The 16,212-nt window shown below is 44.2% G+C and overlaps 2 protein-coding genes across 3 annotated transcripts in view; one reads left to right on the top strand and one right to left on the bottom strand.

Annotated features, from left to right (window-relative positions):
• The window catches only part of atad2b (ATPase family AAA domain containing 2B), a 70,480-nt gene extending 58,479 nt beyond the window's left edge, over positions 1-12,001 (top strand). For both annotated transcript variants that reach the window (XM_075459452.1, XM_075459451.1), the window contains exons 27-28: positions 729-857; positions 8,303-12,001. In XM_075459452.1, coding sequence (XP_075315567.1) covers positions 729-857; positions 8,303-8,344 — 171 coding nt within the window. In that variant the 3' untranslated portion in view covers positions 8,345-12,001. The remainder of the gene's footprint in view (positions 1-728; positions 858-8,302) is intronic.
• Positions 12,002-12,550: 549 nt separating this feature from the next.
• The window catches only part of klhl29 (kelch like family member 29), a 232,935-nt gene continuing 229,273 nt past the window's right edge, over positions 12,551-16,212 (bottom strand). Inside the window, exon 15 of the mRNA XM_075459139.1 lies at positions 12,551-14,179. Coding sequence (XP_075315254.1) covers positions 13,996-14,179 — 184 coding nt within the window. The 3' untranslated portion in view covers positions 12,551-13,995. The remainder of the gene's footprint in view (positions 14,180-16,212) is intronic.

Genomic DNA, 16,212 nt, shown 5'->3' with positions numbered 1-16,212 from the left:
AAATCAATGTCAGATGGTCGGCAGTGATTAATACATCGCTAACCTTTTGCTTCTGCAATTTTTCTTCTGTTCACTGTAATTACCTCTCAGATGTGCACTGATGAAAGGCTCTGACAAACACCCACGTCTTATTAATCACGACATTACCTCCATTTTGTGTGTTTAATACGTGGCCACTGTCTCCCGTTGCGCCTCTCGCATGCTCGCACATGCGGCGGCTCGTAGCCGTTGAGGTGTCTCTGTTTGCCTTATGCCAGGGATGATAACATTAATTATTGTGCCTTTGCAGTCTCGGCCCGTGCATTCTGATGAGCCCCGTGTTTGAATAGACCCCCGTATACACACACGCCGACTTTGGCTTGGTTGAAATGTGAGAAACGGGTCAATTAAAGGGGCCTTAGACTGCTCACAGTGTTTTAATTAAAGTAGCAGTGAAATGTAAACTTGGTTCTAATTATGATTAGCTTTAATTAGCTGTCAGTCTGATCTTAATTGCTTTTGAAAACAGCTGACCTCCAAATGCTGCACCTCCAAGCACCCGACCACAGCGTTTTGCCTGCCTGCGTGACAGGTCATTCAGCATTGTACCACTGTCTGTTTGCATCTGAATCAGTTCTGTCTCTTTGTGCATGCAGTAATTAATGTGTGGTGCGCAACTTCTAAGAAGTTTTTAGTGGCCAACCTTTTTTGAATGTGTTGTTTTTCATCCCATTGGTTTCCCCTCCCAGGCTCTGCTGGAGATGGTGGTGAAGAAGAGCGAGGGCTACAGCGTGGAGCAGCTGGAGAGGCTGTACTCCCTCCTCAGCCAGTGCATCTACCAGCACCGTCGAGAGTACGACAAGACCCGGCTACTGGAGGTCAGAGAGACGCACACGCTGGTCTGGCCTTCGTAAAGCGCCGTTAAATGTTTGTCAGCATAACAACAGCACTGACAATAGTGGGCAAAATTCATGGCATTTGTAAAAATGGATAAAAATGATGCAGTTCTTTGCAAAACTCTTTAATCACTTCTCATTTTCACCATGTTTTGCTTCCAAGCCAGACTTTCTTTAGTGGTCTTTTAGCGATAGTTCTCCTGGCTTATTGAAGGTCTTTCAAAGTTTCACACAAACCCATAAAGCGACTAACTCAAGGGATGAACCTACACTGTATTGCCAAAAGTATTCGCTCATCTCCCTTTACACGCATATGAACTTAAGTGACATCCCATTCTTCTTTTTTTTTTTTACTATTATTATTATTATTATTATTATTATTATTATTATTATTATATTTTTTGGGGGCTTTTATGCCTTTAATGGATAAGACAGTTAAGAGAGACAGGAAGCAGGGGGCAGAGAGAGGGGGAATGACATGCAGCAAAGGACTGTCCGATGCGGGACTCGAACCGGGGCCAACTGCAGCAAGGACTATAGCCTCTTATACATGGGGCGCCTGCTCAATCCACTACGCCACGGACCACCCTGTGACATCCCATTCTTAATCCATAGGGTTTGATATGACGTTGGCCCACCCTTTGCAGCTAAGACAGCTTCAACTCTTCTGGGAAAGCTTTCCTCAAGGTTTAGGAGTATGTTTATGGGAATTTTTGACCATTTTTCTAGAAGCGTGTTTGTGAGATCAGACACAGATTGTGGATGAGAAGGCCTGGCTCGCAGTCTCTGCTCTACTTCATCCCAAAAGTGTTCTATCGGGTTGAGGTCAAGACTCTGTGCGGGCCAGTCAAGTTCCTCCACATCAAACTCGCTCATCCATGTCTTTATGGACCTTGCTTTGTGCACTGATGCGCAGTCATGTTGGAACAGGAAGAGGTCATCCCCAAACTGTTTCCACAAAGTTGGGAGCATGAAATTGTCCAAAATCTCTTGGTATGCTGAAGCACTCAGAGTTCCTTTCACTGGAACTAAGGGGCCAAGCCCAGCTCCTGAAAAACAAGCCCACACCATAATCCCCCCTCCACCAAACTTTCCACTTGGCACAATGCAGTCGGACAAGTACCGTTCCCCTGGCAACCGCCAAACCTAGACTCGTCCATCTGGAAAAGCGTGATTCTTCACTCGAGAGAACGCGTCTCCACTGCTCTAGAGTCCAGTGGCAGCGTGCTTTACACCGCTGCATCCGACGCTTTGCATTGCACTTGGTGATGTGTGGCTTGGATGCAGCTGCTCGGCCATGGAAACCCATTCCATGAAGCTCTCTGCGCACTGTTGTTGAGCTGACCTGAAGGCCACGTGAAGTTTGGAGGTCTGTAGCGATCAACTTTGCAGAAAGTTGGTGACCTCTGCACACTATGAGCCTCGGCATCCGCTGACCCCGCTCTGTCATTTCACCTGGCTGAGGTGCTGTCATTCCCAATTGCTTCCGCTTTGTTATAATACCACTGACTAGTGAGGAAATTTCACGACTGGACTTGTTGCACAGGTGGCATACGACCCATTCTTTCACATATGTTTGTAGAAGCAGTCTGCATGCCGAGGTGCTTCAATTTATACACCTGTGGCTGTGGAAGTGATTGGAACACCTGAATTAAATTATTTGGATGGGTGTCTGAATACTTTTGGCAATATAGTGCATGTTGTTTTTACACATAACAGACAACTTGGCAAAGCACCCATTATAAACTTTATCTTTAGGCACTTTTATTTCAGCCTGTCACAAAGAAACATATTTTCTTTTCCCATTTTCAGTCCATCGACAAAAAAACCTATTTTGACGGAGATAAAATATCATTTTTTGCACCAATGAAGTGATTCCCAAAGAGCCGTTAGCTGAAAACTTGGCATATTTCAGCGCGTTGCGTGTCATGTCCGTAAAATCATTTTGGGGAAACTGAACAAGAAAAATTGGCAGATCTAAAAAAGAAATCTTCAGTGACCAGTATCTGAAAAAGTTGTCATCGAGGGAAAATAAATAAATCCAGCAAAGACCCGACACAGGACCAAAGAGATGCTTCTGAACATTCAGTTAATTCAACCGCTGTTCACTGAAGCTTCATCAGAAGTGGTCTCTGTGGAAGGGTGACTGTCAAGAAGCCATTCTTAAGGAAGGGAAACGGGGAGAAAAGGCTGAGGCCAACTGACACAAGAAGTGGACTGAAAATCAGCAGCAACAGGTCTTATGCAGAGATGAATCCTCCCCAGAGCACTTCAACACTATTGAAGCAGTGTGGGATCATCTTGACTAAGAACGGAACAAAAGGCAGCCGACATCCAAAGAAGAGCTTTGGGATGTCCTTCAAGAAGCCTGGAGAACTATTCCTGAAGACTGATTAAAGAAAATGACTTTAAAGCTTCTCTAAGAGGGTTCAGGCTGTGCTGAAGAAGACAAATGGTCATATCCAACTGATTTTTCAGCTTCTTCGATGTGCGTGTTTCATTATTTTGCTGCTCTTGTTTCTAGCTCTCCTGGAAATCTTTAAAGAAATGAGGGGATTGTTTCGAGATATTTCCGCAGTATTGAATAAAATGATGCCCGTTAAGCACCTTTCCATGGCCGTTCAAGCTATTCAAAAAAGCAAGTTGACGCGTGTTCTCTCATTGAAAATTAGACATGTTGTTGAGCTTAAAAGAGCAACAACGCTATTATATTCTCATCTGCTTTTGGTTAAAGAGATCTATTTGGTATTCAGTCTGCAGCCCACGTACTTTTAGATGAAAAAAGTAGTCCTCTTGTTTCCCTTGAATGCAATAAATCTGGTAATCAAGAGCAGGACAGTGAAATGACAAACCTCGAATATGTTACTTGTAAAGCTACTTTCTTGTCATTTTAGGCCAGATGCAGGTATATAGAGGGTTAGACATCAAGAAAACTTTAACCTTGATGCCATGATTTCACCTGGAAAAGACATGTCAGCAGTTCAGCACTTATTTAGTGAGATGCAGCGGCCACGTGTGTTTTATTTGTCTGGCAGATTAGAATTTTCTTCAGAGAGAGAAACTCGGCCCAAGTAACACGTTTCACAAAGCTATTTGATAAGTTGCTTTGGTTTTACCTTCCAGGCTCTGTGAAAAGTAGAGGAGGGAGAATGATATCCGAGAGGACTCGTCTCTCATATGGGAGCGAAGATGCAGACATTTATACGCACAGCTGAAAGAAGACGGTGTTTGGCAGCCTCTGAGATCACCACAGAACCAGGATAGATATCCTCCACGGAAGTGGAGCTGGGCAGTAATGGCGCCCCGATCCAATCTATATCGGGGAGGAAATTGAGGATTTTTATGTATCGTGGCTTTTTTTTTTTTTTTTTTTTTGTGCCCCAGATGACCTAATGAGGACAGTGGGAACTCTAAATGAGGGCGAGTAAATGATTGGTTTCAGCGTCTGGGAAAAGCTCACAGTGAGTGAGACGACAACGGAAATTTTAAAACGATTCATTAGAGCCCCACAATGAAACCCCTACAAATTTGGCAGGTCAAATTCACTCTGTCCTAAAGACTGATTCAACTTGAACACGCTCTTGGTAGCATCAAATATAACGTCGGATGAATATGCATGGCACAAGAATTTGCATACCCTACACCTCCTGCTTAGACAGCCCCGCGAAAAAATAAATGTAGAAAAACACACCGTGAGTAAAGGGCGCTTTTCTCTTGTTATTCCTAATCTATTTTGACAACGTTCCATACAGAAATAACTGCTGTAGGTTTTCCCAGCATCCCATCTGGTCATCTGCTGCTAACGTTGGACATCGGCACCGATAGGGGGGGCCAGGAATGGCAGTGTCCTGGCGCTGGAAGCCAGAGCTGGCTGTCAGCATGTCGGAGAGGGGAAGCGGCAAAGAGGGAGAGAAAGCGCGAACAGTCAGCCAGGTGGTGCCGCCTGTCGACAGGTCGGCTAGTGGAGGAGAGCAGGAGGAGTGGGGGGGGGGGGCGGCGGCGGCACGTGTCTGGGTTCATTTCATGCTGCCAGCCTAAATTGGTGTTTCGAGAGCAGAAATGTCAGCTCGTCTGACACCTGTTTTGTTTGCCTGTGTTTCCAGCAGGCGTGTTGACTCCACAGCAGGTCATCTCCTTGTAACTCCCCAGAGGATGCAGAAACATGCACACGGAGACGCACGTGGACGTGATATTTATTACAGCGCGAGCAGCCATTTCCACTCAACGTTGCACTCTGTTGCAGCGCGAGGCGTTTGTGGCTAAATTGTAGAGCCGAGTGAAATGGAGCGTGTCCATACATTTGTCTCCCTTACACTCACCCCCTCCCTCCTCCGTCTCGTCTCTGCCTTCAGAGGAGCTGACCTTTTCGCGGATGGAGTGAACTGCACCCCGCTTTTAGTTAAAGCCAGAGGGAACGCACCGGCTCTGTACACAGCAACATGCCAACTATGCTTTTATCTACAAAGTGCAGTTCCTAGAGCTGCTTTTATATTCTTTCCATGTATGAGACCCCAATTAACGACTTGGTAAGGGAACCGGACCTTTGACCTGAAACTGAACACACTTACCAATCAAGTTCTCTGAAGTTTATAATAGTCACTCATTTTTTCATTCAAACAACCTCTATTTCCGTAAATGACACGTACACGCAAGTTGTCATAGTCTAGAAAACAGAATACAAAGCAGCTCTGGCTCTCAGCATTCAATCTGTGGCTCGTGAAAAAAACAGTACATATAATTGTTATCTTTCAGCACTTTTTTTCTTTTACTTAAAAGAAGAAATAAAAAAAATTAAAAAAAATTGACACTGTTCTTGTTTTCTTGCTAACCCACGAGTCGCAGAAGTGGGGAAAATTGATGCAGGAAATGATGGAAATCAGCGACTCAGGTGGAGGTAGATGAGACGGCTTCGAACCAGAATGGCGCTCTGAAATGATTCATGACACCTGCTTCACGAACAGATGACATGTTAAGAGAGCCGAGGATGTTATGCTGTTTGTTTTAATTTCATTTTAATCTTCAATACCTAGTACTAATGGCGCCGTTGTGCAACAGTTTACCCATTTAGTTATGGGGGAATTAGACCTTGCCTTTGAAGGATGTACCCATGGCAGGCAGAGGGCATCTCAGGCCCAGCTTTGTCAGTGAGACGGAGGGTACAGCCTCAGGAGGCGACACGTTGCGGGTGACAAGGTCCAAACCCTCCAGGCAGATTAACTTAAGATCAGGCATCCGCAGGCCGTGAAGAGCTTATTTGCATATTGGTGTGTGGGTGCGCCGTGAAAAATAGGAAACGGACAGGTGTTAAGAGCATCGATGTGTCTAAAACCTGGGCTGTGCCCAATGAGCTGAGGCTCGCCACGAATTTTTCGAAGTGACTTTTGACTCAGTCGCACGTCGGCTTCTCCTTTCATAGCCGCGTTGCATTTTACAGCTTCTGCGACCTGGTGTTGATTACTCGGGGTGCGGTGAGGTGCTAAGTGCTTAATTGGTGTTATAAATGGAGTTCGACAAGAAGCTGAATCGCATGCGCTTGAGCATTAGCCCCTTGACCATTTTGAAATATGTTCCGAATAAATATGCCGAGTGCAGCGTTGCATTTAGCAGATGGCCACTTTTATTTTAAGTCTGGAACGAGGCTGAGAAAACAGACGCTTTCACACACACCGCCTGAATAGGTATACTGTTTGTGCACAGCAGCCAGAATTAAACAAGAAAAAGATAAGAGGGAACTTTATTTGTCCAACGAGGGGAAATTGTAAGCAGGGTCCTTTAGTCTGGGTTCACTTCAGGTTAAAATCTATGTATGTAGATTAGTTGTTAGTATACTGATAAGGCTTCGCGATGCTACAGGTACCGCACTGAGCAAACCTCTAGACAATGAACGCACCATAGAAAATGCCACAGTGCTTCCTCGATGGGGCCATCTAGTGTCCGAGCTTTAGATAAGCATGCTTACCGGGGTCGCCCACCAATGCGAAGGTCGGTGGTTTGACTCCGGCTTCCCCGGGCCACATGTCGAAGCGTCCTTGGGCAAGACACTGAACCCCACGTTGCCTGCCGACGCATCCATCAGTGTATGAATGAGAGACGAAGACGCACTTTATGAGTGTGTGTGAATGGGTTAATGCTTTGAGTGCTCAAAAAAAAGATGTGGTGTAAATTCTGCGACCGTGTGACATTTGCTGAAATCATTGTACATATGAGTATTGCCGAATTCACATCTCAGAAGCGGCCTTCAAGTTACTTTAATAATGATTTCTGTCAGGAGACACTTTGGATTTTTTTTATTAGAGCAGAGCGACAGTCTGGAAAATGCTTTAAGCGACTGCGAGTCGACACGCAGTCTTTATCGGCTGTTATTCTTTCTTTTGCACATTAACTTTGGAGCTCATGAGAATTGTACAAACTCTGAAGTGTCGTAACTATGACGACTGGTCCGTTGTGGTAAAAAGGCTAAGGCCTGCTGGCTTAGAGTAGTTTTTGGCATAAAGTTTGCTTTATGGTTTAGGATTAAGATTAATTATAAAGCTTCACAGACACACGTTAAAAAAAAAAAAAAAAAAATGCTTCGAGGCAGAGCTTCTGCTTTTGTATGATGCTTTTAACTTTGGACTTAAACCTCTGTAACACAGTAGATGAAATTCTTCTTCCTCAAGACACTCATCAATTATCATGTAAGATTAAGCAAACCAGCCAATACTCGCATTTCAGAAGCTGCGCCAACCTATTTTCCGTCTGTTTACTGGTTCGGGAATGTTGTTTATGGTTTCGGCTGAATTTAAACTCCTCTGTTTTACGTGCACATCTCATTGTGGATTGGTTGCAAATACGCTGGAGACACGGAGCCCTCACAGAGCATTAGCCGAGGCCTTTGTAGCGTGTGCTTCGTGCGTATAGCCCTGTCATTCTCCAATTTTGAAAGAATGGTGCGTGTAATACAAAAATTTAAGCATAAACAAACGGCCCCTCCTGGAAAAGTTTCTCCTCTTTAGAAGTGTAAAATATCTCCTCGCTGAAAAGTTGATAGTTCTCAACTTTAGTTGGATTTGCTATCATGTGGGGGCATCTGTCGCACCGATCAGCCATTCAGATGAGAGAACACACACAGTCTAACATCTTCAAGGCATTAATCATGCTCTATTGCAGCCTAACATCCATCTCTCTTCCTCTGGCTCTGCTCAGATTCAGTCAGTGTCAAGCTGCTGTTTTCATGCTGAGAAAAATCGCCCGTCTTACTCTAGCACAGCTTTGCTTCACTTTACATCATTTATCATGGTGAAAGCTGTTGTTTGCTGCGGGAAATTTCCAAGTAATATTGAAAGCATGACGCGCAGATGCTTTGTACACACACCCAAGTTTGCCGTGTTGAATGAGATTAAGCGCCGTGTGCTGATATGTGTTTGTGTCTCTCGTTTGTGGCACAGGAGATGGAGGAGAGGATCCAGCATTTTGAAACATTCCTGTGACACGGAGAGACTAAACCAATCAGGTAGATCCTGAACAACCTGGGACCACAAAGACACACACCCACACAAACTGAGTGAGCGAGCGAGCTTCAGAGTCCAGCCGTCAACACAACACAGACAAAAAGAACAAAAAGGAAAAAAAAAAAAAAAAAAAAAAAAAAAAAAATCAAGCGTCCTCTTGCTTGGAAGACGAGGACAGAGACATTCAATGGTGCTATCGTCTCAGGAACCTGGCCAGATCCAGACCCATTCTACACAACCAAACCCCTGGAGGTGTGCGAGGCGCACACACACACACACACACACCCACAATCCCACCCATCCTCAACGGTGACGGGCAACCCTGGTGCTACTCGGGTGCTATCCTAACCTTTATCACGCTGCTCTTGGGAACACTTCTCAACTTAGGACAACTTGCAAATCCAACAGCTCGGGTGATGTCATATCACAACCTGGCCGCTTCTCTCCACATCAGGCAGCTCACACACGCACGCGCCGTCACTCTGCGACGCTCGTATTTCTGAAAACACACACACACACACACACACACTTGAAATGCACACACTCAGTCACTCAGACCCTCACCAGCAGTAGTGTGAATGCAGAGTGCCACCAGGAGAGGACAGATAGTGTTCTGAATCATTGAACTACACCGTCGAGCCCTCTTGCCCCTCAAGTGGAACCCTTCACCATATAGGCCAGTTATCACCACGCTATTATGTGGCTAATTCTTTCTTTTTAGCCATATAAGCAACTTGACGAGTTCAATATCTGAGCCACCGACAAGGACACTCACCCAGAACAAGAGCTCACAAAGAAGTTTCAGTAGGGCACAAACTCAATAAGGTTAGCACAGCAGGACGAGCAGCGATTATGTCCTCTTTATTATAGTGGTCATCAGTTGTGGAAAGCAGTTAGCCCCTCGGTGTTTGAGTTGGTGGTGAAGAAGTGCAGCGCAGCCTGTAGATCATCTAGAAAAACAGCCGCTCTCTCTCACACACACACACACACACACACAACCTCTGGTGTTCAGTCTCAGCAGATTGTCAGGTCGTCCCCCCGCCCCCCGTCACTACATCTCCACTATGAATGTTTTCTCTCCCTGTCAAGCTGTGACCGTCAGTTTTTTTTTTTTTTTTTTTTTTACCCACCAACACCCGCGGCTGAGGAACTAGAAGCAGTACAAACTGGAAGGCGACTGTAGTTTGCACTGCCTAGCGTGTGCCTTATTTAAAACCTTACGAAAGTGATATATTCAGCAGGAAAATTTGAATTACTACGACAACAATCAGGCTCCGTGTTGAGGTGGGTTCTAACCGCTTAGCTCATAGGCATCTTAAAGCAGACAAGAAAGTAATATGTTAACAGCATTAAACTATTTCAAACATATCTAGGGTTTACGTCTCGAGTTTTAACCTCGACCCAAAACTAGCAAAACAGTCATAGAGTAACTCACCTTGGGTGGCCGTGTCACTGTCTGGCCAGATACGTTTGCAGCACTTGAAATATTTTGTTACGATATCTAAACGTATTCATATCCTGTCAGACCCCGGGCTGGCTGGGGGAGCGCCGGCGTCCACCCGAGCAGAACAAGCGGGTGCGACGAGAGCTCGACAACTCCAGCCTTCCCCTCAGTTTTTCATATGCAAAAAAAAAAAATCTAAAGATGCAAGTGAAAAGATTTGCGGTGCCAAGCCTTCTCCCCGCTCCCTCATGAGGTGCTGACGTGACGGTGCCTGCTCACCGGCTCAACTCTGAACACATTAGATGGGCATAATAATCCTATGTTATGTTGTGTATTTGTTGATTTTTTTTTTTTCCTTTTTCTTTTTTTGGAATGAAATTGCTTTGCTTGAATTGAGATTGCTTTTTGCTTGGGTGGTGAATCCATAATGAACAAGGCCATTCTAGGCAGTGCCCATCACTTTAAAGTGTATAACATGAGGTTTCCTTTATTTGTACCCCCCCCCCCCTAAAATGAAATGTATGTTCTGACTTTATAGATTCATTTTTATTCTGCTTTTCAACACCAGACAAGAGAAGCTGGTTTCTCATCTGTGTCCAACGCAGTAGAAGTTTTCCTTACTGTGGTGTATCGAGGCATTTACCCGAAGCTTTATAAGGGTTTTAATGGTATTCTCATGCTTTGAAAGATGTTTCTTTTTTTTTTTCGAGCAGGTGCAGACTGGAGAAATGCCGATTCTTTCTCTTAAAAGCGCTCTCGCGTCCGACCTGCAAACCTCCCGGTGGGGGGAGGGGGCGGGGGACGACCCCCGGCTCACCTCTGCCTTTTTCTCCAAATCTGGGTGACATTAAAAAAGCAAAAGAGCGTATGCAAACTGGTAACGACAGCTTAGCACTTGGACTACTGCAGAGAGGAAAAACCATTGCTACCTCAGCTTAGTTTATTTTAACGCAGAAACTGTTTACTGGGTACAAAAATCAGTATTCCCCTCCCCCGCTTCATCCTCCTCCCCCTGGAAATACTGTTTTGACATCGACATGTACCATCATAGGTACCAGATCAGTGCAACCACAGCTGCTGCAGTAATCCAAGAGGTGTTCGGTGTATCTCTGATTGTTATGTTTGCATTTGAGCCAGATGATGATTGCATACATTTTAAGGATATGACATGGACTGTATTTTATGCTTTAGTTTCAGGTTATTTTTCATGTCGAACTGTACTTGGACATTGAGGAGATGTTCCAGGTCTTCTCCTCCTGCGTACTCACGTTCAGAAACCCACAGCTCTTTTTTCACACACTCGTCGCCTTTTTTACCATTTTGTCCCCCCTCCCCTGCAGTTTCATCTCACGATTCTGATTATTTATTATCGACAAGTATTTTACACCTAATATTCAGTAAATTGTCTTCGTACGTACGTTCTTGCAAGTTGACTAAACCGGGAAGTGTCACGCGTCCCTTTTTTTTCTTTTTTTTAAAAAAACAACAACTAAACAACAAAAAAAAAAACAGTTTTGTGTAGCGTTTGTGTAGCAGGTTTATCCGGCGCGTACGGGGGAATTAAAGGGTTTACAGGTCTCTCAGGTTCAAACAAGCGTCAACATGCCCTTTTTCACCGTTTCTATTTATTTCGTCGTTCTGATGTTTTCTTCGTCGATTGCTTACAGAATGTGATATACTGGAAGAGACTAACATGAGGATATTTAAAGCTGTTTTCTTTGTAGTGAATCGGGGGGAGAGAGAGAGAAACCGGACCAGACATTTTTCACGTTGTTCACTTTGTCTCCAGTTTCTGCCAAAAGAGTTATTTTATAGGGTTTATAAACACATTTGGACATAAAATATGGGTAGTTAAATGTCATACATTGTGATCTTCTTTATTATAAATTGTAGCCAGTTTGGACTAACAACCAATTTTTGTCTGGTAGTTGAGACTACTTAGTCCAGTATGCAGAAGGAAAAGGTTTGTTCTATCCTTAATGACTTTGGTTTTTTTCCTCCCTTCCCTTTTTTTTTCTGCCTCCCCCCTCCTCCCACAGTTACGTTAGTCGAGACGTTTTGTAGCTTTGTCCATTCTGTTCTTTTGTGTATTTAACACACCTGTTCGCATTGTTACTTTAGTGTAAGTTATATTTGAAATGAAACATTTACTGTATTTCTCAATAAACTGCTGTGATATACTTGAATAAAAGGTGCAAATTGTACATTTGGGCTGCTTGGTGTTTTTTTTCCTCGCTGTGAAAACTGGTCAGAGGAGCCGGCACCGCCATGATGGCCCCAAACTCCATTTAATGTTTTAATTAGCCCCGATTTGCTTAATTTTGGGTAATCCGTGATCGGCCGATACTTGCATGTGAAATCGATCTTATCCACCATTCTTTTTTTTTTAAATCCACCGATCTTATCTACCTCCACAGAGGTCGGAAAATCAGCCACAGTCTCTTTTTCTCTGCTGTGAGAGAAAACAAGTTTGTATTGTTTCACGAGTATTGTTCAATGTTTTTCAATAAAATAAGATTGGGACATTGAAAGGTGTATGCTGTCAGACTGACCGTATCGGATAAAAAAAAATAATAATAATAAAATATTTAGACATTTTCTTTTCCACATCCTGTCTGAAAACATTTAACTCAATCTTTCGTAAAGGCACATTTTAATTAATGCCAGATCAACTTTTTTTTTTTTTTTTAATGTTTAGCGTTAATCAAGTCATGATTTCTCTAACTTTTAAATTCATTTGTCAGGAAAAAAAAAGGAAACAAAAAAAACAAACAAACGACAACGTGTTCATGTTCTGGTATATGTATTAGGGTTCAATAATAACAACTGTTAATTTCTCCTTTTTCGGATACAGATTTACAGACATTTTTGAATCCAGGCTATCAGCTTTTTTTTTTGTTTTTTTTTCTAAAAACATTTATACAGAATCACCTTCAGGTTTTTAAAATATACATATTTCCTTCCTGTATTTACAGAATACCAACCCTGACATTTGTGGGTTGCCAAAAAGGAACATTGTAGAAAACAGAAAGAAAGGGGTGGGGGAGCCGATGAAAGACGGAAACTATGATCAACAGATAACATCTATGGTAACAGTCACAATGTGAATATTGTGCTTTTTTTTTTTCCTCTTCATTTTTTTTTTTCCTCTCCCTCCCGGAGGAACTGTCCCAACTTGAATATCTGATCAGATGTCAGCGGAAAGAGGAATTCCCTCTCTCTACATGTGGTGTTTATCCCAGAAAGCAAGAGTATGGATAAAGGTAGAGGAGGAGGGGAGGGGGGGAGAAAGGCAACCAACCGTCCAGATGATATCTGTATCGGGCTGGAATTGCAGAAAAACAAAGGAAAAAAAAAATAGGATTCTCTTTTTAAACCTTGCCTGACTTGGATTTTATCGATTAGATTTTTTATTTTTTTTTTTTTTACCCCAATGTTGTTTAAAGAACTGGGTCACGCACAGTTAAAAAATCTGGTTTGGAAATCACCTCATAAATCCACACAGTAAGAATCTGGCTTCCTGACACGGTGGAGAGAGAAGAAACTCATAAAATTCCGCCGCTAAAGAGGGGAAAAACGGTCTCCCCGTTTCTGGTCCTTCGCGTTTCCCCTCGTCATGTAGATGTTGCGACCGAAAAACATTCAAACACCACAAAGAAACTTCTGCTAATCCATGTCTAAGGAGCCTAACACCTGTCAAATGTAATGCACTCACAAAAGTGACCAAAAAAAACTTTGGGGGGGGGCTTGCGATGGCTTTCACTGAGCAGAGGCATAGTATCAAAGAAACGGGGGAAGTGGAGAGTTCGCAGAGATCTGGAAAAGACAGAACTGAAAAGACGTCTTCATTTAAAAAAAAAAAAAAAAAAAAAAACGACCCAAGAAGCTTGTAAATTACTAAGAGGGTCCCCTGTGCCTGTTGGATGAGAGGATGAACTACTACCATGACACATACAGTACTGGAGGAGGTTAGGCATCGTCACCTGGCATGGCTGAGTAGTTGAACATGAGTACATTCTGCACAGGGCTTTATTTGAAGGATGAGCGGGGTGGCAACTGTGTGGATCGATGCTGCCGTCAAGTCCAGAGGTCACCGAGCGGGCGGCCCGGCTCCAAGCTGCCGTCGCGCATCGTCCCACAACCGGAGCTCAGCTGGTGTTTGGCGTCGACCCAGTCCGAGCGGCCCTCAGCCACTTTGGATGTACTTCTTAATGACCACGCAGCCGTGTCTGAAGAGCGGGCAGGGCAGCGACTGCAGGAGCGTCCAAGTGTTGGTGCAAGGGTCAAACGTCTCCATGTTGCCCAGGGCGGGACCTTCGCTGCTGACGATGCCGCCCGTGGCGTAGATCTTTCCGTCCAGGATGGAGGCGCTGCAAAGGACAGGAAGACGGGAGTTGAGGTTTGCACAGTGACACATTTGTCTGAAAATATACACTTTTAGTTTTTAGGGAAGAGTTGAGATGGATGGAGAAAAAAACCCCCAAAAACTTTTAACTTTGGTTTCTCAGAGCTCTGAACAGATGAAATCTTTTTGATTCGTCGTGCACACGTGCAGAACTACCTCCTGCCAGTCTACCGTGCGTGTGGAACACAGTCCAACTGTTTTCAGTATGATGTCATCAGTCCCTCACATCGGCTTGTTGTTCTTTACGACACTGCTTCAGTTCACTGAAATTCTGTGGTGCGACCTTAAGAGTGCAGTGTAGAAACAAATGCTTCAAAATTAAATCAGGTGGAGGTCTCGACTTTGAACCATTGCAGCACCTCAATTTTTTTCTTTTTCTTTTCTTCAGACATTCTGTTGTAGGTTGCTGCTGCTGTGTTTGGAGTCTTCATCCTGATAGCATGACCATATTTCAGCCAAGCTTTGGCCGCCGGACAGATGGCCTCACATTTAACTCCAGAATACTTTGGTATACAGACGAGCTTGTGTTCGACTGACTGCAAATCGAGCCCAAAACCATAACACCGCCACCACCGTGCCCGGCAGCTGGTATGAGGTGTTTGTGCTCGTGTGCCGTGTTGACCAAACATCTCCTCTTTAGTCTCGTCTGTCCAAAGGACATTGTTCCAGAAGTCTTTGTACGCTGGTAACTTTACAAACCGAAGCCGTGTTCTTTGTAGAGAAAAGAGGCTTTCTGTTGCTCTGACCGTCATGGACTTTAATCTTAAACATGCCAACGGAGGCCTGTAGAGTCTGATACATCTGGCTGCGTTTTACCGTTTTATTATGATTACAGTTAATTGAATTCCAATTGGCTTGAATTGGACTTTATTATCTAAGTGCCTTGAGATGACATTTTTTATATTTGGCGCTATATAAATAAAAATCAATTGAATTGAATTCCTGTGGAAACAGAAAAAGGCTTCCTGCTTTTTTGTGCACTCGTAGGCAAGTTCATTCATGACAACATGGAAGACATCATGCGTTTTTGTTGTTTTCACCATTAGCGACTTGTTGGAGTTAGATACTTTTGGTGGTGGATCCCATTGTAATGCAAATCATTTGTTGCAGATAACTTTTTTTTATTGTGAAATACTCCCAGGAAATGCAATCTGCTCAATTTGCCATCTAAAGGCATGCGTTAGAAATCAGGCGTCTTCACACCGACTGCAAGGACCAAACGGCAATGAGAAGTCATGAGTGTCGCGACGATAAGAAGCCGAATGCAGCCGTTCGCCGCTGTAGCTTTGATATTGCATAGCTATGAGTCACGGGAGTAGTATTAAAGCTCGTGCTGTTGATCACAGTCTGACAACAAAGCCCCCCGAAGTCAACATCTCGTCATGCTGGGAGCTGCGCCTGTGATTATTTGACAACACTCACGGAAGCTCTCGAAATACCCAACCAGGCAAATGTAGGAGAAAGGGAGAAAAAAAGAAAAGCACGCACACACATTTTGTTCTCTCTTGAGGGCGCAAGAGAAAACTAATGAAAAGGCAAATATCTGTACAAATGCGCTCATTTGATAGGAGAAACAGAAGCAGGAGTTTGTGTGCAGGAAGGATTAAAACTTGGGCTGTAAGCTGATTAGAGCTTTGTAGTCCTACCGGGGTTTGGAGCGATCTGCATTTACATAAGGTGCACGCTCAGACGCACACGTACACGCGGGCCAACAACACGCAGTCCTGTTTGCACGAGTTCCCAAAACCGCGGGGACTCGGAAAGATTATTACATAAAGCCCGAATCGGCTGGGAGAGAAAGCGCGCAGCTGATGCAGAATGGAGAGGGCGCGGGGGCAAAGCCTGGAGCTTCTGGTCCTGATAAACAGAGGGGGGGGGCAGGCATTCGCCTGCGGGGGGACGGTAGAATATCTGCTCTCCTGCGCCATGACCTGCCAAGCTTCATCTTTTCTGAAGCGTCTGCGCGTTTCTCTGCGAGCAGCTGCGTGTTTGTCGTTC

This window comes from Odontesthes bonariensis, chromosome 24 (genome assembly GCF_027942865.1).
Source record: "Odontesthes bonariensis isolate fOdoBon6 chromosome 24, fOdoBon6.hap1, whole genome shotgun sequence".
Taxonomy (NCBI): Eukaryota; Metazoa; Chordata; class Actinopteri; order Atheriniformes; family Atherinopsidae; genus Odontesthes; species Odontesthes bonariensis.
This window is presented reverse-complemented; position numbering and strand designations above follow the sequence as displayed.